This window comes from Lingula anatina, chromosome 7, assembly GCF_051362555.1.
Source record: "Lingula anatina isolate TDL-2025a chromosome 7, LinAna3.0, whole genome shotgun sequence".
In the NCBI taxonomy this organism is placed as follows: Eukaryota; Metazoa; Brachiopoda; class Lingulata; order Lingulida; family Lingulidae; genus Lingula; species Lingula anatina.
The window spans coordinates 16,023,138-16,044,015 of NC_141773.1; the positions used below are offsets into that span (position 1 = coordinate 16,023,138).

The 20,878-nt window shown below is 35.6% G+C and overlaps 3 protein-coding genes across 5 annotated transcripts; all 3 read right to left on the bottom strand.

Moving 5' to 3' along the window:
- Window positions 1–899: 899 nt before the first annotated feature.
- On the bottom strand, window positions 900–2,382 carry LOC147760807 (uncharacterized). Its single transcript, XM_087018468.1, has 3 exons — window positions 2,192–2,382; window positions 1,878–1,945; window positions 900–1,685 (listed from the first exon to the last, which is right to left on the bottom strand). The coding sequence occupies exons 1-3, from the start codon at window positions 2,340–2,342 to the stop codon at window positions 1,584–1,586; spliced, it is 321 nt and encodes a 106-aa protein (XP_086874594.1). The 5' UTR covers window positions 2,343–2,382; the 3' UTR covers window positions 900–1,583.
- A 4,561-nt stretch (window positions 2,383–6,943) lies between these two features.
- LOC147760808 (uncharacterized) lies at window positions 6,944–11,222 on the bottom strand. Its single transcript, XM_087016554.1, has 6 exons — window positions 11,065–11,222; window positions 10,040–10,103; window positions 9,666–9,772; window positions 8,766–8,859; window positions 8,431–8,498; window positions 6,944–8,222 (listed from the first exon to the last, which is right to left on the bottom strand). Exons 1-6 carry the CDS (start codon window positions 11,128–11,130, stop codon window positions 8,121–8,123), a joined length of 501 nt encoding a protein of 166 aa, XP_086872680.1. The 5' UTR covers window positions 11,131–11,222; the 3' UTR covers window positions 6,944–8,120.
- A 3,213-nt stretch (window positions 11,223–14,435) lies between these two features.
- On the bottom strand, window positions 14,436–20,850 carry LOC106180439 (uncharacterized). 3 transcript variants are annotated; one of them, XM_087017301.1, is made up of 6 exons: window positions 19,138–20,850; window positions 18,418–18,478; window positions 18,176–18,243; window positions 17,526–17,619; window positions 15,244–15,311; window positions 14,436–15,071 (listed from the first exon to the last, which is right to left on the bottom strand). In XM_087017301.1, exons 1-6 carry the CDS (start codon window positions 19,369–19,371, stop codon window positions 14,970–14,972), a joined length of 627 nt encoding a protein of 208 aa, XP_086873427.1. In that variant the 5' UTR covers window positions 19,372–20,850; the 3' UTR covers window positions 14,436–14,969. The 3 variants fall into 3 exon arrangements, with proteins under 3 accessions (XP_086873427.1, XP_013419874.2, XP_086873428.1); XM_013564420.2 differs by having other exon boundaries at window positions 18,143–18,243; XM_087017302.1 differs by lacking the exon at window positions 15,244–15,311 and having other exon boundaries at window positions 18,143–18,243.
- Window positions 20,851–20,878: the final 28 nt, after the last annotated feature.

Sequence of the window (20,878 nt, forward strand, 5' to 3'; positions counted from 1 at the left end):
CTTTAAGTGTTGCCCCTGTCGCAGATTGGAGAAGTAAAGGGAGAAAAAATTGGGGTACTTAGAATTGAATGTTTTAATGTATTCATCGACTTACTGTGGTCCATAAAAATCAATGTTCAATTTCTTTTTTAGAATCCGAAATTTAATTCTTGTCTTGAATTATTTATCAAGTTGGCTTTATTATTTGCGGTAAGAAATGTTAATTTAAATTTAATAATGATTTTTAAAAAATTTTATGGGGATAGACGTCCATTTACATAAATTACACATTCAATTGTATTAATTAAAATCATTTACGATGTTACCTCTGACATTTTTATGGATCCTTTTTTATCTTATTGTGTATTTCTTCATCAGTTTGTTGCGTTTCCTCACTACTTTCTCTCTTATTTTCTGTGTTTTGAATATATTAGCACACAAATAAAGCAACAAATCTAACTGTACATAAAGAAAAACATTTACTAAAGAGTCAGAAACCGACACCACTAAAATTTTATGAGTCACATTTTACATTAAAGAGTATATGCAGTTTACACCTGCGTTCTCAGTTAATACAGTAATGGATTTACTTTTTTCCAGATCTAGATGTCAGCGCAGTTGCTGGTAGATTATGTGGTAATGTTCAACTGACTATGCGATCACCATATGCATCTCACCATACTAAATACTTAAACCAAATTATTATGAGTACATGAGAAAATAAACTTAAATTTCTAATACATATTAAATTAATACAAAACATGTTTTATTAACCATTATCTATGTAATTAAAAAAATTACCAACATTTAAAACATATATGGAAAAAAACATTAAAAAATATATGGGAAGAAAATCGCAAAATCCATTTAAACATATGAGTAAAATAAGACCCATGGCTTTATGAAGTAAGTTCAACAGTATCGTAGACCATAAAACATGCCATTTCATAAATATATAACAATAATAAGCTCAGATACATATTGTAACTTATCCAATCTATGTGTCTAGATCTTGAATAATAAAACTCAATGTGTACAAAAGGCAAATGTAGATTACCTCAAGTAAACTGCCTCAGTGAAGAGGTAAGGGACTCTCAACGGAAATATTTTTTGCAATGGATTACTTAATACAAATTTTTATAATACCAAAAGTGTATACCATGTGGTATATTTAGCAGATAAACGTAATAAGGAATGGATCTTCTGCCGTAAAACATGTCATCCCACTCATGAATATATAACAATAATGAGCTATGATACATATCGTAACTTATCAAATATTTGTGTCTAGATCTTGAGTAATTCGAGAATAATGCAATACTCTACATTATAAAAAAACAGAAAATATTACAAAAGTTAACTCTCTGACAAAGCGCCGCTGTTGGGAAGTTAATGCTATGCAAACAAAATAGTAAACAAACAAACGAACGAACAAACAAACAAACAAACAAACAAATAAATAAATAAAAATCCCACTCCCTGTACAGAGATTTGTAAAAATAAATTTGCAAAAAGAGAAGAGTGAGGTGAAAGTGTCTGACAGCTGGCAAAGTGGGCATACACTAATTTTGGGCGCGCTGAACTTCAGTGGTGGCATTTTCCTTTCAGATGGCGTGTCTTCCTGGGTAGCGAGACTGCATTTCAATGCTTTCTGGCAAGGTGGAGAGTTGTCTGTAATGTGCCGAGACGCACACCATGGCGTAAATCTGAAACACAAAAAAGACAGTTACTAAAACAGTGTATATATAAAGAAAACACACAAACACACACACACACACACATACACACACACACACACACAAATATATATATATATATATATATATATATATATATATATATATATATATATATAGAGAGAGAGAGAGAGAGAGAGAGAGAGAGAGAGAGAAACTTACACTAACAAGAACTATTACCACTGCTAAAATAAATGCCACTATCGTGATTGGGTTGGTAAACACGAGAGCTACAAGAAAAAGTAGGAATAAATATTATTTACATACGAGGCCTTGGATTTACATACATAATCGACAGCATATCTATTTGATTAAAACCTTTGGCATAGCGTTCCTACATGTATATGTAGTACTTAACACTGGGTAAAAAATTACTGAACTTAAAAGAAAAATGTTTTGGGAGATTCTGTACTATTAGAAGTCATGTTTTGTATAAACGAATTTTCTACAATTATAGGTCATTCCTTTTTTCTTACCAATGACAAGGAAATACAGGATCAAATTAATCGCTTGCAAAACAATGAGAACCGCGGTCAAAATCATCCACGGTAAAAACATCCCACGGATGCCCTGAAATACGAAAACTAAAGGTAAACATAGCAGTCCTCCCTCCCGTGACATACACATTGATATATAACTGGGGTGAAATGATCCACAAAAAGGGTTTTTTTTTGTGTACTGAAGCCCTCCGCTGTACCCCTACCCCATGCCCACCACACCCACACATCTTGTTTCCATAATATTGATCTCTTTTCGCAATCGGATATTGATAACAGCGCATTTTAATCGCTGCCTATTCGAGGATTTTCAATTTTTCACAACAGATTTCATTAAACCTGGCGCAAGTTCAATCAAAATACTAGATGTAGCTTTCTCCTGTTATGTAGGCTTTTCTTGGAATGCTTACTTGAAAACTTTGATAACAGAATAAAACCTCATGAAACGGTGTCGTATGACCTTAGCTGACAATGTTTATAGCTATAAAGAGCATTGAATTAAAGAACTGACCATAACGACACCTATCATGAGCAGAATAGAGAATAAGAACCACAGCCCCGTCACAGCAATGTCCGCCCAATATAAGTAGAACAGATGTCCTAGAACAGAGAGGTCGTCTGAAAAAAAAAAGAGAGAGAAAATGTCAGGCATAATAATGGATAAGAGGTAGATTATAATTATCTAGAACGTGATTTTTCAGAATGAATTGTGTTCGTCATTCATTGAACAAAAGTCCATGAATAATTATTGTCTATTGAACAGTGGTCAAGAATCTTGAGAATCTTTTAAGAAACTTATTCATACAATTATAAACTTACCGTGGGCTTCATAAATTAAACTAATCTCATAGCCACGTAGGCCCAGCGATAAGGCCCCGATGATCTGAAACCAGACATAAATACAGACTGGACGTTTAAAATGGAATGTTTTAGTGCCAAAGGTATGTCTAGGTAAAATATATTATTTGTATCTAAAAAGTGCATTGCAGTTATGATAATAGATAAATGTGTTGTGTTGTCAGGCGTGTCAGTAACAATTACCACACTGCCTTCACTGAAGCAGTGCGTATAACGTAATGTATGGTAATTTCTTAGGGTAGTGTTCTTTAGGCTGGCCAATTATGACTATGGCAGTGCATGGTCCAGTCAAAAAAGTTTCGATATGTCGGCAACGCCTGCACAAAAGATTTTGGAATTTTGCATACAAATAGCGGATGTCACCCTATGTAAACTGAATGAAGCAAAATGGTATATACAGCATTGTTGCTCTGCGTCAGAATGGTGCAAAACATTGCTGGGCAGATTATTGTGTCACAAGGAACGCTGCACACAGGCTTACCAAGAAGTTGGAGCCTCATTCCAACTTCTTTGGTTTACAGAAGTATGTCCAAACCGGTGCACCTACACACAGGCCACGCAAAAGGTATCAAGAAAAACGGGATCCATTTTTCTTACGCTTTTTATTGCTACAAATAAACAAAGACAGCCAGTTCCCTTGAGAATGAGGGGCAAATTGTCACCAAAGAGCATTTTCACTGCCCATTGTAATCGTAATACCGCTTTAAGCAGGTTATTATACCAGAAAACCCTCTGTGAACAGTGCAACATTGTCGTCTATTTCCGTAATGAGTTTGGAACCATTAACGTTTCTGGACACAGCACTGGAAACGAGACCATCCCCACAGATATTTGGATCGATCTATCTCCCTGGAGAGTCTCAGTAAATTGCTATCAAACTAAACGTCTGTCACGCCTAGTAGGATGTAATTATCTTTACACCTAGCTGATTCGGTAGTCGTGGCAGATATTTAAGCCTCTTGAGCAATTTAGCGTGAACCCCCAGGGAGTTAGGTCGATCCAGATAGATCGATCTAAGTACGGGAACCTAGACAAATGGGCAAATTATAGTTCACAGGCAATTTAAAGAGGCCTACGACTAAAGTATGTCACTCTCAGAGCAATTGGGTGCGGTCGATTTCTAGAATATCATTTTAGTTCTAACTGCAAGAAACCTGTCAGAAGGAATACCTTGCCGTTTTAGAGCCCTAGTAGCAGCCAGATGAGGCAAGAAACTGGTATGAGCGTCCTTTGTGGAGCTTTTAACTCTTTCACTGCTGATAATTTGGAAATGTGCAGAACGAAATGACGCTTTTTAATGGTTGTTGTTTGACTAAGAATCAGACATGTAGGCTATTTTTATTTGCTTAAATATACAGTATATACAATTACACTGAGAAGATTATAAATTAAATCCTTGTTTTCATTTATAAATAGAAAAAATGGGAAAAATCGGAGAAAAATGATTTGGAAAAATATAACATATTAAATGTGCTTCATGTAGTACTAGTTAGCGTCTATAGTCCTGATAGTTTTTACAAGTCGACGTTTTGAGGGTGAAAAATTACAGAGACCGCATTTTTATATAGCTGACGTGCAGCGCTGTGATTGTAGTATTCATGCCGGTACATTCCCCTGACTACAATCAGTAGTCAAGGGTTAACCTCCCCCCCCCCCCACACACACACACTTTAAAACCAAGTCAACCCTAAGTAAAATACAAGAAGCAGGGAGCGGGGGCAGGGGAAGGGGCACTTCTACAAGTCTAATGTATATTTAGATATTGCATTGCCGGTCAACATCACAATCAACTGAAGCAAATTCTAGTACATACTCGGTGCATGCATTTTCGCATTTTCCCCCGCTGAAACTTTTTTCTTAAATGTTTTATCCCTAAAAAAGGTAACTACCTACACGCCTGCCTGATGATGCATTTAACAAATGTAAAACGTCAGGAAAGGCTCTCGCACTGAATATTACTCCACATCTTTCATCTCTCTATTCATTTTTGTCAATTTTTAAATAAATTCATATAATAGTGTTACTTCTACACTTTGTAGTTTTTCATACTTACCATAGACCATATCGCACTTGCAATGGAGCCCTGTTCCAGGTCCATACAGCCACAACACGTCTCCATAATTGTAAGAACCAACAAAATATTTCAGAAAAAGATATATCGACTAACGGCTTGATCTGGCGCGATAATCTTACGAAATGTTAACTGCGCAATACTGCGTTCCCGAAGTGCCCCTTTTGTGTAAAATTGCTATAATTCATCAAGCACGTGAGGCCAAATGCCGTGTAAAATGTGTCGCCCTTGGAGATAGCAGACATTAGAATAAGGAAAAGGTGATGTGCGAACGGACATTTAGCCTAATCATATACATTCTATACACTACAAATTAGACAAGAATCGATTTGAATTTGAATTTGTTAAACAAATCACCAGTGTTCCTCCTGGAAAACTGTTAAATTTTTATACGCGTACTACAGATTTATGCCTTGCCATCTTGCTAAACTTTTCACTTAAAGATAAGAGCCCAGGAAAAAAAAAAGAAAATCAAGAAACCCAACATACGCTCCCAAACCGTTGTTATCTTATGACAGCATCTGTATATCTGTATCTGAAGACGAATGAAGTCCATGAACATTGTAAAATAATATAACAACCAGTATTATACAATGACGTTTTTAGCCAGGAGGCGCCAGCAATGATACTGATGGCTGAAGGCACTGTCACACCTAGCATACAGCACCAACTAATATTTCACAAAAAATTAAAAGTGCGTTGATCAGCTGTACTTGGGTACTGCTTTCTGTTGTTTAACGCGTTTTAACACTAAAAGTACTCTACACCGGCCGCGTCCTATTTTATACTTTTTTCGCGATTTCAGCTCATTTGTTCGATGTAGGCCGCAAATGACTAACCTACTTCGTATTTAGAAATAAAGACAGGGATTCCTTGATCTGGCGTCTGACATCCCAGAAAATGTCTAGAATGAGTAACTCATTTTGAAATACCTTGCGTCTATTTCCGCGGTATCGCAGGGTTAAAAAACCTCCGTTACGTGTTTCGTCGCAGGTAATCGTTTTTAGATGTTTGATGTTTTAGTAATATTTTAGCCATTAATTGAAATCTTTGATTCAGTTACATCTATAATTAGCTAGATGATATGTGGACAGGGTACTGTTAGATGGTTTACAGGAAACACGACAAAACTGCATTCCCAGGGCAGCCTAGTATTTTGTTAGTATTAATAAATTGCAAATATTATTCAAACAGGTGTAATCTCGCGTTCACCGGTGTTAGGAAACCAAGAGACCGTGTAAGAAGTAGTCATTCCGCTATGAGATGCATTCAAGTCAGTGTTAATGTTGCTTTGGTACAGGTATAATAGGTACCGCATGAAATATCTTTATACTAATTGACTTTTTAAAAGTGATTTTTTCTTGAAAGGCGTATACCTAATCCTTTATCACATATATCTGGCAGACAAAAATGTAAAAATAACAGGTAACACAATCTTCATGTTTCTCCTGTCGCAGATTCGAGAAGTAAAGGGAGAGAAAATTAGGTCATTAAGGAAAGCTGACGAAATAAAAGACAATAAAATAAAAAAGGATCAATAAAAATGTCAGAGGCAACATCGTAATTAATTTTTTGATTAATACATTTTCGTGTTATTATGTAAAAATTATCATTGTAAAATATAGATTTAAATTGACATTTCTTATCACAAAAACAAAGCCAGCTTGATAAAATAATCAAAGACACGAATGGAATTTCGGATTCTGACAAAACAATTGAACATTTATTTGTATGGACCACAGTAAGTCGATGAATACATTAAAACATATCACCACACAAATAAAAGAACAAGTCTTTCTATATATAAAGAAAAAACATTTATTAAACAGTCAGTAAACCAACACCACTAAAAGCTAATGAGTCACATTTTACATAAAAGAGTATATGCAGTTTACAACTGCGTCCTCAGTCAATACAGTGATAGATATAAATTTTTCCACATCTAGATGCCGGCTGAGTTGCTGGTAGATTACAGTATGTGGTAATGTTCAGCTGACTATGCGATCACCATATGCATCTCACCATACTTAATGCTTAACCAAATTATGATGTGTTCATGAGAAAATAAACTCAAATTTCTGATACATGTTTTATTCACCGTTATCTATGTAATTAAAAAATATAAATATTTAAAATGTATATGGAAAAACATTAAAAAATATATATGGATATCACAATATCCATTTCACAATATGTGTAAAATAAGACCCATGCCTTTATAAAATAAGCTGTGTAGGGTACCTTCGAACGCTTTCGACGGCAAAAGTGGTCCATTCTACATATACATGTACGCGCATCTGTACATGTACGAACAGTACCGTAGACTGTAAAACATGCCATCCCTTTCATAAATATATAACAATAATGAGCTCAGATCACATATCGTTACTTATGCAATCAATGTGTCAAAATCTTGAATAATTAAGCTCATTATGTACAGAAGACTAACGGAGAATGCCTCATGTAAGCTGACTCAGAGAACAGGCAAGGGACTACTGACGAAATATTTTTTTGCAATGAATTTAATAAGACCAAAAGTGTATAGCATGGAGTATATTTAGCGGATAAACGTGATAAGGAATGGGTCTTCTACCGTAAAACATGTCATCCCACTCGTGAATATATAACAATAATGAGCTATGATGCATATCGTAACTCTTCCAATACTTGTTTCTAGATCTTGAATAATTAGAGAATTATGCAATACTCTACATTGTTAAAAAATCAGAAAATATTACAAAAGTGTACTCTCTGCCAAAACTCGGCAGTTTATGTTATGCAAACAAAATAATAAATAAATAAATAAATAAATAAATAAATAAATAAATAAAAATCCCACTTCCTGTACTGAGATTCTATAAAAGAGATTTGTGAAAACGGTAAAACTGAAGAATCGTGAGGTGAAAGTGTCTGATAGGTCGCAAAGATGGGATTATTCTAATTTTTGGGGCACTAGACTTCAGAGATGGGATTTTCCTTTCAAGTGGTGTGTTTTCCCGGGTAGTGAGGCTGCATATCAATGCTTCCTGTCACGGCGGAGAGTTGTCTGAAATATGCCGAGACACACACCATGGCGTAAATCTGAAACACAAAAGTAAGACCGCAGTTACTAAAACAGTGTGATTATAGATACAGCATCTTAAAAATGAGGATATGATACAAAATAATGAAAAACTATTCATTATATATATATATATATATATATATATATATATAGAGAGAGAGAGAGAGAGAGAGAGAGAGAGAGAGAGAGAGAGAGAGAGAGGGAGGGGGGGGGGGGGAGACTTACACTAACAAGAACTATCACCACTGCTAAAATGAATGCCACTGCTGTGATTGGGTTGGTAAACACGAGAGCTACAAGAAAAAGTAGGAATAAATATTATTCTCACACCAGGCCTTAAATTTTACCAAATGAACACAGTTAATAAACAGCATGTATTTGTTTTTAAAGGTATTAAAATACCTTTGGCATAGCGTACCTATATGAAGTACAATTAACACTGGGTATAAAATTACTGAATTAAAAAGAAAAATGTTTGGGAGATTCTGCACTATTAGTAGTCATGTTTGATACAGTATAAACGAATTTTCTACAGTTATAGGTCATTCCTATTTTCTTACCAATGACAAGGAAATACAGGATCAAAGCAATCGCTTGCAAAACAATGAGAACCGTGGTCAAAATCATCCACGGTAAAAACATCCCACGGATGCCCTGAAATACGAAAACTAAAGGTAAACATAGCATTACGAACAGCCCACATTGATATATCACTGAGGTAAAATAATCCACAAAAATTTTTTTGGTGTACTGAAGCCCTCCGCTCTAACCCCGTCTCCATGCCCAACACATTCACACATCTTGTTTCCATAATATTGATCTCTTTTAGCAATCGGATATTGATAACAGCGCATTTTAATCGCTGCCTATTGGAGGATTTTCCATTTTTCACACCGGAGTCTATTAAACCTGGCGCAAGTTCAATCAAAATACTAGTAGCATTCCCCTGCAGGCTTATCTTAGAATGCTAACTTGAAAACGCTGTCTTATCTTATCAAGAAACTCAGATCAATCAATAAAACACCATGGAACGGTATCGTATTAGCTTAAAGGGATACTAACTCTTCGTTTTGGCCAAAAAATGAATTTTCCTGGAGTAAACAACAATTTTCCCATACTTAATGAATCCATTTTTACATTCAAAGTTAGTCCCTGTTTTTTTTCTAAAAAAGTTTTTTTGTTACAATCTCTTGAGATACATGTATTATAATAGTTATAATCTCTTAAGATATTATAACAGAGTATAGTCATCAGTGGAGGTCACGTGATCTAAAGACAAGCTCAGATATCAGAATAATAACTATAACTGCCGTTTTTGTGGTCAAACAGAATATATTATATTTCTATGAGTTGTTCACAATGTTTTTATTGTGAAATATAGATATCATCAAAAGAGTTATTATCCCTTTAATTGACAATTGTGTCTATAGCTACAAACAGCATTGAATTAGAGAACTGACCATAACGACACCTATGATGAGCAGAATAGAGAATAAGATCCACAGCCCCGTCAGAGCGATGTCCACCCAAGACAAGTAGAACACATATCCTTGAACCGAGGGGTCATCTAAAAAAAGAAGAGAATGTGTCAGGCATAATAATGGATAAGAGGTAGATAATAATCATCTACATGTAGAACGTGATATATAAGAAACAACTTCAATTTTACACAAAAGGGGCCCTTCGGGAACGCAGTATTGCGCAGTTAACATTTCGTAAGATTATCGCGCCAGATCAAGCCGTTAGTCGATATATTCATTGCATAAAAGTCCATGAATAATTATTGTCTAATGGACACTGCAGCTTGTCAAGAATATATAACTACCGTACTTACCGTGGGCTTTATAAATTAAACTAATCTCATAGCCACGTAGGCCCAGCGCTATGGCCCCGATTATCTGAAACCATGCAGACATAAATACAGACTTGACATTTAAAATGGGATTTTTTAGTGCCAATGGTATGTCTAGGTAACATGTATTATTTATTTCTAAAAAGTGCATTGCAATTATGAGAATAGATGAATGTGTTGTGTTATCAGGTGCAGGGGCGGATTTAGGCCGTCTTCTGGGTCTTCCGGAAGACGGTCAGATTTTTAAGTTTACATTGACGGGTATCTAATATTTTCTGTCGGAAGACGGTCAAAAATTGAGGACGAATTAACAAAGATTATTTGGAAGACTGTCAGAAAATATCTCTGGATCCGCCCCTGAGGTGTGTCAGTAACAATTACCTGACTGCCTTCACTGAAGCAGTGCTGCATAACGTAATGTGTGGTGATTTTTTGGGGTAGTGTTCTTTAGGTTGGTCCAATTATGACTATGGCAGAGCATGGTCCAGTCAAAAAAGTCTCGATATATCAGCAAAGCCTGCACAGTGGATTTTGGAATTTTGCATACAAGTAGCGGATGTTACCCTATGTAAACTGAGTGAAGCAAAATCGTAAATATAGCATTGTTGCTCTGCGCCAGACTGGCCCAAAACAGGAAGACATTGCTTGGGAGATTATTGCGTCAATAATTTGCGGGGGCAGGGGAAGGGGCAAGGGGCAGTGCCCACTTCTACAAGCCCAATGTTTATTTAGATATTGCTTTGCCGGTCAACATCACAATCAACTGAAGCAAATTCTAGTACATACTCGGTGCATGCATTTTCGCATTTCGTCCCTCTGAACTTTTTTCCTAAATTGTTTTATCCTTTTACTGAAAAAATTAACTTCCTGTCTGGTGATGCATTTAACACACGTAAAACGTAAGGAAAGGCTCTCTCACTAAATATTACTCCACATCTTTCATCTCTCTATTCATTTTTGGCAATTTTTAAATAATTCACGTCAAATTTCTAGATTGTCAAACTTACCATAGACCATATCGCACTTGCAATGGAGCCCTGTTTCAGATTCATACAGCCACAACACGTCTCCATGATTGTAATAACCAACAAAAAAATTATCAGCAAAAGATGTATAGACTAACGGCTTGATCTGGTGCGATAATCTTACGAAATGTTAACTGCGCAATACTGCGTTCCCAGTACGCCCCTTTTGTGCAAAATTGCTATAATTCATCTAGCATGTGATGACAAATGCAGTGATAAATGTTTTGCCCTTGGAGATAGTAAGAATAACATTATAGAATAACAAAAAGGGGGTGTGTGCATGAAAATTAGCCTAATCATATACATTCTATACACTACAAATTAGACAAGAATCGCAATTTGAATTTGTTAAACATAAATCACCAGTGTTCTTCTTGGAAAACTGCTAAAGTACGATTATTTATACGCGTTCTACATGCTTTGTGCTTTGCCATCTTGCTAAACTATTCACTTAAAGATAATAGCCCAGAAAAAATAAATAAATAAAAGAAAATCAAGAAACCAAACATACGCTCCCCAACCGTTGTTATCGTATGGCGTCATCTGCATATTGGCCACATTTTATCTGAAGACGAATGAAGTCGATGAACATTGTAAAATAATATAACAACCAGTATTATACAATGACGTTTTTAGCAAGGGTATGTTTGTATATTGTGTCAGGAGGCGCCAGCAATGATACTGATGGATGAAGGCACCGTCACACCTAGCACACAGCACCAACTAACAGGCCTACCCAACTACCAGACTCGGCACATAAGGATCCTGAATTTACCGGTATATCGGACCACACTACCAGTTTTCAAGGTGTGTGTCACATCGCATTTCGGAGTATCATACCCCAGAACAAATTTTGTATGACGACCCCGGGCTCATCCACGCTCGGCTGTCACCTTGATTGTATAGTAAACGATTGTGGTAAAATCGCTATATGATTTTAAAACCGGGTGCATAAATTTGAAAACCACCTAGAACAACCTTAGACTGTACTCTTACTTTAGAGTACTCTATTTTATTGTCTCTATGGGGGTATATGGGGACTGAATGCTTTAACCAATTTTGATAGGGCTTTTTTCCATTGTATTAGATTAATGGGGCAGTCTCAGGTTGTTCTAGGTGGTTTTCAAATTTTTCCACCCGGTTTTAAAAACATATAGCGATTTTACGACAATCGTTTACTATCCAATCAAGTTGACAGCCGAGCGTGGGCTCATCCTGTGGGTGTTCTGACTGATACTCCGAAATGCGATCTGACACACACCTTGAAGACGGGCAGTGTGGTCCGATATACCGGTTAATTCAGGATCCTTATGTGCCGAGTCTGGTAGTTGGGTAGGCCTGAACTAATATTTCACAAAAAATTAAAAGTGCAAAAGTGTGTTGATCAGCTGTACTTGGGTACTGCTTACTGTACATGTAGTTTAACACGTTTTAACATTACAAGTACTCTACACCGTGTCCTATCTTATTCTTTTTTTCGCGCTTTCAGTTCATTTATACGATGTAGGCCATTCTAACCGCAAATGACTAACCTACTTAGTATTTAGAAATGAAGACAGGGATTCCTTGATCTGGCGTCTAACATCCCGGCAAATGTCTAGAATGAGTAACTAATTTTGAAATACCTTGCGTCTACTTTCGCGGTATCGCAGGGTTTTAAAAAAAACTTCGTTACGTGTTTCATCGCAGGTCATCGTTTTTAGATGTTTGATGTTTTTGTAATATTTTAGCCATTAATTAAAATCTTTGATTCAGTTACATCTATGATAAGCTACATTAGACGATATGCGGACAGTGTACAGTTAAATGTTTTACAGGAAACACGGCAAAACTGCATTCTCTTAGAAAGTAATTTGGAAGAAATATCCTTGAGGTTATGGACAAAATGTGTCAGTAAAATAAACGTGGATCCCAGCGCAGCCTAGTTATTGTTAGTATTAATATATTGCAAATATTATTCAAACAGGTGAAATCTCGCGTTCACAGGTGTTACATGTAGGAAACTAAGAGACCGTGTAACAAATGGTCATTCGTCTATTAGATGCATACAGGTCAGTGTGAATGTTGCTTTGGTACAGGTATAATAGAAACTGCATGAAAAATCTTTATACTAATGGACTTTTTAAAAGTGATTTTTAAACTGTCCTTGCAAGGCGTATACCTGATCCTTTATCACGTATATCTGGCTGACAAAAATGGAAAAATAACAGGTAACAAAATCTTTATGTGTTTCTCCTGTCGCAGATTCGAGAAGTAAAGGGAGAGAAAATTAGGTTATTAAGGATTGAAAAAAATGTGCGATTAACGCAATAAGCTGACGAAAGAAAAGACAATAAGATAAAAAAGGATCAATAAAAATGTCATAGGCAACATCGTAATTTATTTTTTAATTAAAATATTTTCGTGTTATTGTGTAAAAAGCATCATTTTAAGATTTAAATTAGCAATTCTTATCACAAAAATAAAGCCAAATTCATAAAATAATCAAAGACAAGAATGAAATTTTGGATTCTGACAAAACAATTGAACATTAATTTTTATGGACCACAGTAAGTCGATGAATACATTAAAACATATCACCACACAAATAAAAGCAACAAGTCTTTCTGTATATAAAGAATAACATTTATTAAACAGACAGTAAGCCAACACCACTAAAAACTGAGTCACATTTTGCATTAAAGAGTATATGCAATTTATAACTGCGTCCTACAGTGATGTATTTAATTTTTTTCCACATCTAGATGCCAGCTGAGTTGCTGGTAGATTATACGGGCATGTTCAGCTGACAACGTGGTCAGCTGTATCTCACCATACCATACTTGATACTTAACCAAATGATTATGTGTTCATGAGAAAATAACCTCAAATTTCTGATACATGTTAAATTAATAAAAAAAAAAAAAAACGTTAAATTCGCATTTATCTACGTAATTTACAAACTTCACAAACTTTCAAAATTATCTAAAAATGTTCTTTAAAATCACAATGGTCATTGCACAATACGTGCAAAATAAGCCCCATTTCTTTATTAATGCAAAATAAACTGCATTGTAGGATACAGCTTGTCAATTCTGCATGTACAGTACATGTACACACAGTGCCATACACTTCAGTCCGATCCTGGGGAAGGGGGCTTGGGGGGGGGGGTAGGTTACGTGCTACTTGCCCCTATTGCTTTGGAGGTATAAAAATATGGCCTACATTTTCTAACGCCCCCACCCCACCCTCCCAAACACACCACAAATTAAAACAAACGAAACGAGACTAACACAAACTAATCATCACACGTAATTTTTCATCATTTTGTCTCTATTCAACCAGCCTATGAAAAAAAGAACCTCCGGCCGCGGTACAGTTCATTAATATTTATTAGATGTGATCATCTCAATATGTACAAAAGGCCAACGGAAATTACCTCATGTAAGCTTCCTCAGTAAAGAGGTACAGACAAAAATATCAATTTTTTTAAAGTGAATTACTTATCACAATAAGTTCAAAGGCGTATACTATTCTAGAATTATCAGGGATATTCAGCGCATACACATTATAAGGAATGGATTCTCTACCATAAAGCATGTCATCCTTCCCATGAATATATCACAATAATGAGCTAGGATACATATCATAACTTATTCAATCCATGTGTCTAGATCTTGAATAATTAAACAAAAATGCAATCATCTAAATGGTAATAATTCAGGTAAAAAAATTACAAAAATATGCTCTCTGCCAAAGCTGAGCTATGACGTTATTGCTGTGCAAAATATATATAAAAAGAGATTCACCAAATCTGTGACCTCGTGAGGTGAAAGTGTCCGATAGTTAGCAAAGTTGGGCGCACACTAATTTTGGTCGTACTGAACTTCAGTGGTGGCATTTTCCTTTCAGATGGCGTGTTTTTCAGGGTAGTGAGGCTGCATTTCAATGCTTCCTGTCACGGTGGAGAGTTGTCTGTAATGTGCCGAGACACACGCTATGGCGAAAATCTGAAACACAAAAATAAGAACGCAATTACTAAAACAGTTTTATTATAGATTCAGCATTTTGAAAAACGAGGATATGATACATAATCATGAAAAACCATTCAACATTAAAATGTATATAGAAAGAGAGAGAAAGAGAGAGAGAAAATGAGAGAGAACTACAGGTAGCACTTACATTAACAAGAACTATCACTACTGTTAAAATGAATGCCACTGCCGAGATTGGGTCGGTAAACAAGCGATCTACAAGAAAAAGAAGGAATAAATATTATTTATATTCCAGGCATTAAATTTTACCAAACGAACACAGTTCATCAACAGCATTTGTGTTCAACTCTGACCGTCTCGTACACGTTATGCCTTTTCACAAAATGTTACATGTACAAAACAAAATCTTCAAGGGGCAAGGGGACCCGAAAGGTAATGATAATTCCAGATACTGTTCCAGATCATTCCAGTTTTTATCATATGGAGCACTTTTGAATCGATTTTATATCGCCTCTACATAGCCTCTACATAAAATGTTAAAGTGGATTAATGTAACACTTTGGCATGGAGTACTATGTAGTAGTCAACACTGGGTATAAAATTACTTAACTGAAAGGAAAAATGGTCGAGGGGATTCTGTGCTATTGTGACAAGTGTGAATATCATTTTGTTTACTTTGGAAATTAACCTTGACCTTTGTGCATAAGGATGCGCAACTTCCTGTAATTTCCGGAAGTTCAACCCGTAATAGTTGTCATTTCACTGTACGTGTGAGCAGAGGATGGTCACGTAGTGTAAGCCATGGTGTGGACTTATAAGCTCTCATCTACGGTGGTCTATAGTTTCATTCCCTTTAAAGAATCATAGGGCCAAACAATTTTCACTGTGCACGAAGATAATCAGTTAAAAAAATCCCAAAAATATTTTTACCCACGAAAGATGCGCCAACTAAATAGATAATCGAGACTGTACTTTGTCGAAATATCAAAATGAAGTGACCTGCGTTTCGACCTTTTTAACCAATCAAAACAAAGGAAAAGGGGTCACGTAACCTTCCCACCAGTCTTGCAATTTGAACAAAGCAGCGTGATGTTGCATGTACATAATAATTATATGGTAAATAAAGGGTGATAAAAATGGTCCAGAAAAGTTAAACGTTCATTATTATTATTTTATTTGTAAATGCTTTGGGTTTTAATATTTGAAACGACTGCATTCTCTGTTGAATGTGATAGTAACATACATGTACATGTTGTAGATGTAGCTGCTCTTGCCATGGTTAACAACTCATAATCACAGGAAAATTCATTTCGACAATTATACGAAGTTTAAGCGCAATTTACTCAGTTTCGTGGTTAAAAACATTTCGTGGAAATAGTTTTACTGATTATCTGCGCAAGGAGTTATAACAGACTCTGTTATAACTCCTTGATCTGCGTAAATGCGTAGATACGGAGTGAAAATATGTCTGGTCCTATGAATCTTTTAAGGAAAAAGCTTTTCTAGAAGCCTTTACCCGTATCAGGTTAGGGCCTATTACATGTAGTTGTTGCTCATATGTAGCTGTTTGCCAGGGTCAGTATAAGCATTAAAATAGCTTCATATATTAAGTATAGTTTATTATGAACTAGAACAACATTTTTGTATGAACCGTAAATGTTAGTGCTACCGTGTATGCTTTTTGTCTCATGATACTTAGTATTCACATGTACATGTACTTTGTAATTAGTTATGAAAACAACATTATAATGTGTTTTTTTCTTGTTTATTTCAGGGGCCTTGTATATGCCTTTCATCTACCTTAATTTACCTTTATTGTCACTTAATAAGTTATATTTACCACTACATATGATTTCAATACTGTGGATGTTTTCTCTGACATTGTGACATTGTGTAGGGGTCCATGGTCCTCCCTACCCAGGTTCTTCGAATATTTCGCTTGTCACTGATGCATGGGAGAGGTAATATATAACCACAAACTCACACGTTCAGTCCCAACTCTAAAAAGTGTTTACTGAGTCCAAGCATTCAGCATTTATACACATTATCTACAGGAAATTTATCTGCATGTCACAGAGGCAGCAACTGATTTAAATACTACCGACTGTAATTGCAATGCAATAGATAACAAGTGAGAGCTTCTACTTTTCAGTTATATCAGTTCTACTTAGCAGGTATACCTATACAGAGGATGATAAATATTCATTCAAGACTGAAGCAAGGGGAATGATATTATGCTGACTGATTCTCATATTATATGTACGTGTAAATGAGTGAGTTTATCACATGTATTCAGTGGACCTTAACATATTGAGATATTCGTTGACTTATTGATAAACTGTCAGAAACTTGAAAAATTTATGTCATATTATTTCAAATGAGACAAACAAAACACTCGGTCACACTATCAACAGTCGTGGTTGGTATAAAAGGGTTCTCTTCAGTTAAAGGTAATTCCAGTTTACTTACCAATTATAAGGAAATACTGGATAAACTGAATCTCTTCCAACACAACGAGAGCCGCGGCCCAAATAATCCAAGGTAAAAACATCCCACGGATGCTCTGAAATACGGTAAATGAAGGTAAACATATATAGCATTATGAACAGCTCCCCCCCCCCCCTGATAGATATCAGTGGGGCTGAAATAATCCACCAAAAAAAAAAAAAAAAAAAAAATTATTGGCGTACTGAAACTCTCCCATGCCCAACACACTCACACATCTTGTTTCCATTAAAATTTATATATTTTTTTTTTGCAATCTCAGTCTTCTCTTTTAGATATTGATAACAGCGTATTTTACTGTAATTGCTGCCTGCTCAAGGATTTTCTAATTTTCACAAATCAATTTTTTAAACCTGACGGAATTTCAATTAAAATAACATTCTACTCCGGCTTATCTCAGAATGCTAACCTTAATACGATGTCTTATTATCAAGTCCCCAGATCGACATTCATAACACAATAAAACCTCATGAAACGGTGTCGTATAATCTAAACTGACAATTACGTTTATAGCTATAAACAATATTGAATAAAAGCATGTTCTTTTTTGGTTTTAGTTTATTAGCGATTCGGAACTTAACCACGCCTATGATGAGAAGAATGGAGAACAGGACCAACAGTGACATCACAGCGAATTCCGCCAAGATCAAGTAGAACCGAAATCCGTAATCAAAGGTGCCATCTGAAAAAAAAGTGTCAAACGTGATTATTAAATAGAGGTAGATCATAATTATCTAGTACGTGATGCATCAGAAATAACTGCGTTCGTCATTTATCGAATAAAAATACATGAGTTATTAAAGTCTAATATCAACTGGTTAAAAATGTTGAGAATCTTTTAAGAAAGTCCCCTTACCGTATTGATATATCAAACTAAGCAGGCAGCCATACAGGCCCAGCACTAAGATCCCTATGATCTGAAACCAGACATAAAATCTTCATGTTGTATTAGTCAGCCACTAGTCCTGATAGTTCATACAAGTCGACGTTTTGAGAATGGAAACTTAAAGAGACGGCATCTATATGTAGCTGGCTTGTAGTACTGTAATTGCGGTACATGTATTGGATTTTCATACCAGTACATTCATGAATAAGTAGTCGCCGGGGGACGGATGGGGCTTAACCCCCCCCCCCCTCCCCACCACCACCACTTTAAAACCAAGCCAACCTCAAACAAGGACGTATATTTAATATACATCCTTGCCTTAAATAAAGTGCAAAAAGCAGGGAGGGGGGGGGGCAAGGGGCACTGCTCACTTCTTTAAGCCAAATGTATATTTAAATATTCCAACACCACCGCCAACACCACAATCAACTGATGCAACTTCTGATGCTCGGTACTTGCATTTTCGCATTTCCTCCATCCTCCTCTAACCTCTCAAACTTTTTTCTAAATTGTGTAATCCCTTAACTGAAAAATTCACTTCCTACACGCCTGCCTGGTGATGCATTTAACACATGTAAAACGTTGGGTAAAAGCTACGGCACTGAATATTACTTCACATCTTTCATCTCTCAATTCATTTTTGGCAATTTTTAAATTATTCACGTCAAACTTCTAGATTGTCAAACTTACCATAGACCCTATCGCACTTGCAATGGAGCCCTTTTTCAGATTCATACAGCGACAACACTTCTTCATGATTGTAAGAACCAACAAAAAATTATCAGAAAAAAAGGTACATGTATATAGACTAACGGCTTGATCTCTCACGATAATTTTACGAAATTTTAACTGCGCAATACAGTCTTGTAGATAACGCTCTTGGCTTAAGGCGTATCGAAATTGCTTTTTGCTAGAAATTCCCATCCTGCATTTCGGAATGTTCACTATGATAATATCTTAATATTATGTAAATGAGCCACACCGGCACTGTGACGCCAACCTTGTGAGGTCGCTGCTTGTGTCACCCTAGACGATCATAACAACATGTTTAGCTCTTAGGGGCCTACACTTTTATTACTCTGACCTCATTTATTATAACCTAAAGGCACGGATTATACATCTATTTCTTGGTACGTCAACATATTTAGTGGATCATGAAGTAATGCCAATTATTAAGACACGAAATTCTCTTTAGCACCCACTATATAAATGATTCGTATTGGTTGGTAAATTAGTAGCAAAGATAATACCATTTTAATTTTTTTTCGAAAGTGTCAAATGTCACTTGGATATTTTTTCTTTACAGTTTGCAGAGGGTTATTCACATCACGTTCACTATTGTTCAGAAAATAGACGGTCTGTGTAACAGACAGTAGACCTTGTACATTGTATTACAATTATAGTAAGCGTAAGTGTATCGGCACCCAAATACCTGTAGAAAGTAATGAAAACTCGTTATTGTGTGTGTGTGTGTGTGTGTGTGTGTTTTTTTTTTTTTTTTTTTTTTTTTTTTTTTTTTTTTTTTTTTTTTTTTTTTGTGGTGGGGGTCTTTTGCCTAGCTGTGAACGACACCGGAGCAGATTCACACCATTTATGTATGTAGAACTCGTAGTATGTCTTAGGCAAACTTTTCTAGATTTTCTTTTTTCATATAATTCACAGTCAGTTTTGACGTGTTCATAGATTTGTCAAATATTTCAGTTAAATCCACTGCACTTTTCTTTATTCCCAGACGAAGCATTTGAGCATTTTTCGCATAGTGATACACATGGCAGCCATTCCACACAAGGTGATTTGCAGTAATTCCAGATAACTTCAGGTATCACTTGACGTACAGATTTTGCATCCTGTTCCACACCTATCTTATAACTTGTTCATTTCTCTGATTAACAGTTTTTAAACTATTTGAATTAAAATTTTGAACACTTTCATTCATTGAGATCCTCTTTCATTAATATGACTACAATGTATTACCTTATCAACAGGACATATAGTCGCCAATACTGGCTTAATTGCATCATTAGTGACCTTTCCTTCAACAGGTGTACCTGTCATAAATGGTGACAATGGCAAGTTAAAATAAAAGAAATTGGTCTCTTTTGTTTTCGAAATGTCTTTTCAGATACATTTAACAGTTAAAAAAACTGAGATTGTATGCACCTTAGTAATGTTTATCACGTTTTCCCACTTTATCTATATTTTTTGTTTTTTGAATTTCACTCTTAATGCCTTAATTTTCTCTCCTTTTACTTCTCCAATCTGCGACAGGAGCAACACATAACGATTTTGTTACCTTTTACTTTAAAGGTAATTTTTTTAATTAATACAATAGAATGTGTAATTATGTATATGGACGTTTCTTCTATATATCTTCATGAAGAATTTAAAGCATCATTGTAAAATTTAAATTTAAATTAACATTTCTTATCTC

Bases quoted from the DNA above. Each gene is read 5' to 3' on its own strand.
- LOC147760808 (XM_087016554.1), bottom strand. From the start codon at position 11,130: ATGGAGACGTGTTGTGGCTGTATGAATCTGAAACAGGGCTCCATTGCA. The intron at 9,773-10,039 runs GTAAGTACGGTA...TTCTTTTTTTAG, and splicing joins TTTAATTTATAAAGCCCACG to ATGACCCCTCGGTTCAAGGA. The intron at 8,223-8,430 runs GTAAGTCTCCCC...TTTGTGTTTCAG, and splicing joins TGGTGATAGTTCTTGTTAGT to ATTTACGCCATGGTGTGTGT.
- LOC106180439 (XM_013564420.2), bottom strand. From the start codon at position 19,371: ATGGGAATTTCTAGCAAAAAGCAATTTCGATACGCCTTAAGCCAAGAG. The intron at 17,620-18,142 runs GTTAAGTTCCGA...ACCGTATTTCAG, and splicing joins TTCTTCTCATCATAGGCGTG to AGCATCCGTGGGATGTTTTT. The intron at 15,312-17,525 runs GTAAGTAAACTG...TTTTTCTTGTAG, and splicing joins CCAGTATTTCCTTATAATTG to ATCGCTTGTTTACCGACCCA.
- LOC147760807 (XM_087018468.1), bottom strand. From the start codon at position 2,342: ATGTGTATGTCACGGGAGGGAGGACTGCTATGTTTACCTTTAGTTTTC. The intron at 1,946-2,191 runs GTAAGAAAAAAG...TTTTTCTTGTAG, and splicing joins CCTGTATTTCCTTGTCATTG to CTCTCGTGTTTACCAACCCA. The intron at 1,686-1,877 runs GTAAGTTTCTCT...TTTGTGTTTCAG, and splicing joins TGGTAATAGTTCTTGTTAGT to ATTTACGCCATGGTGTGCGT.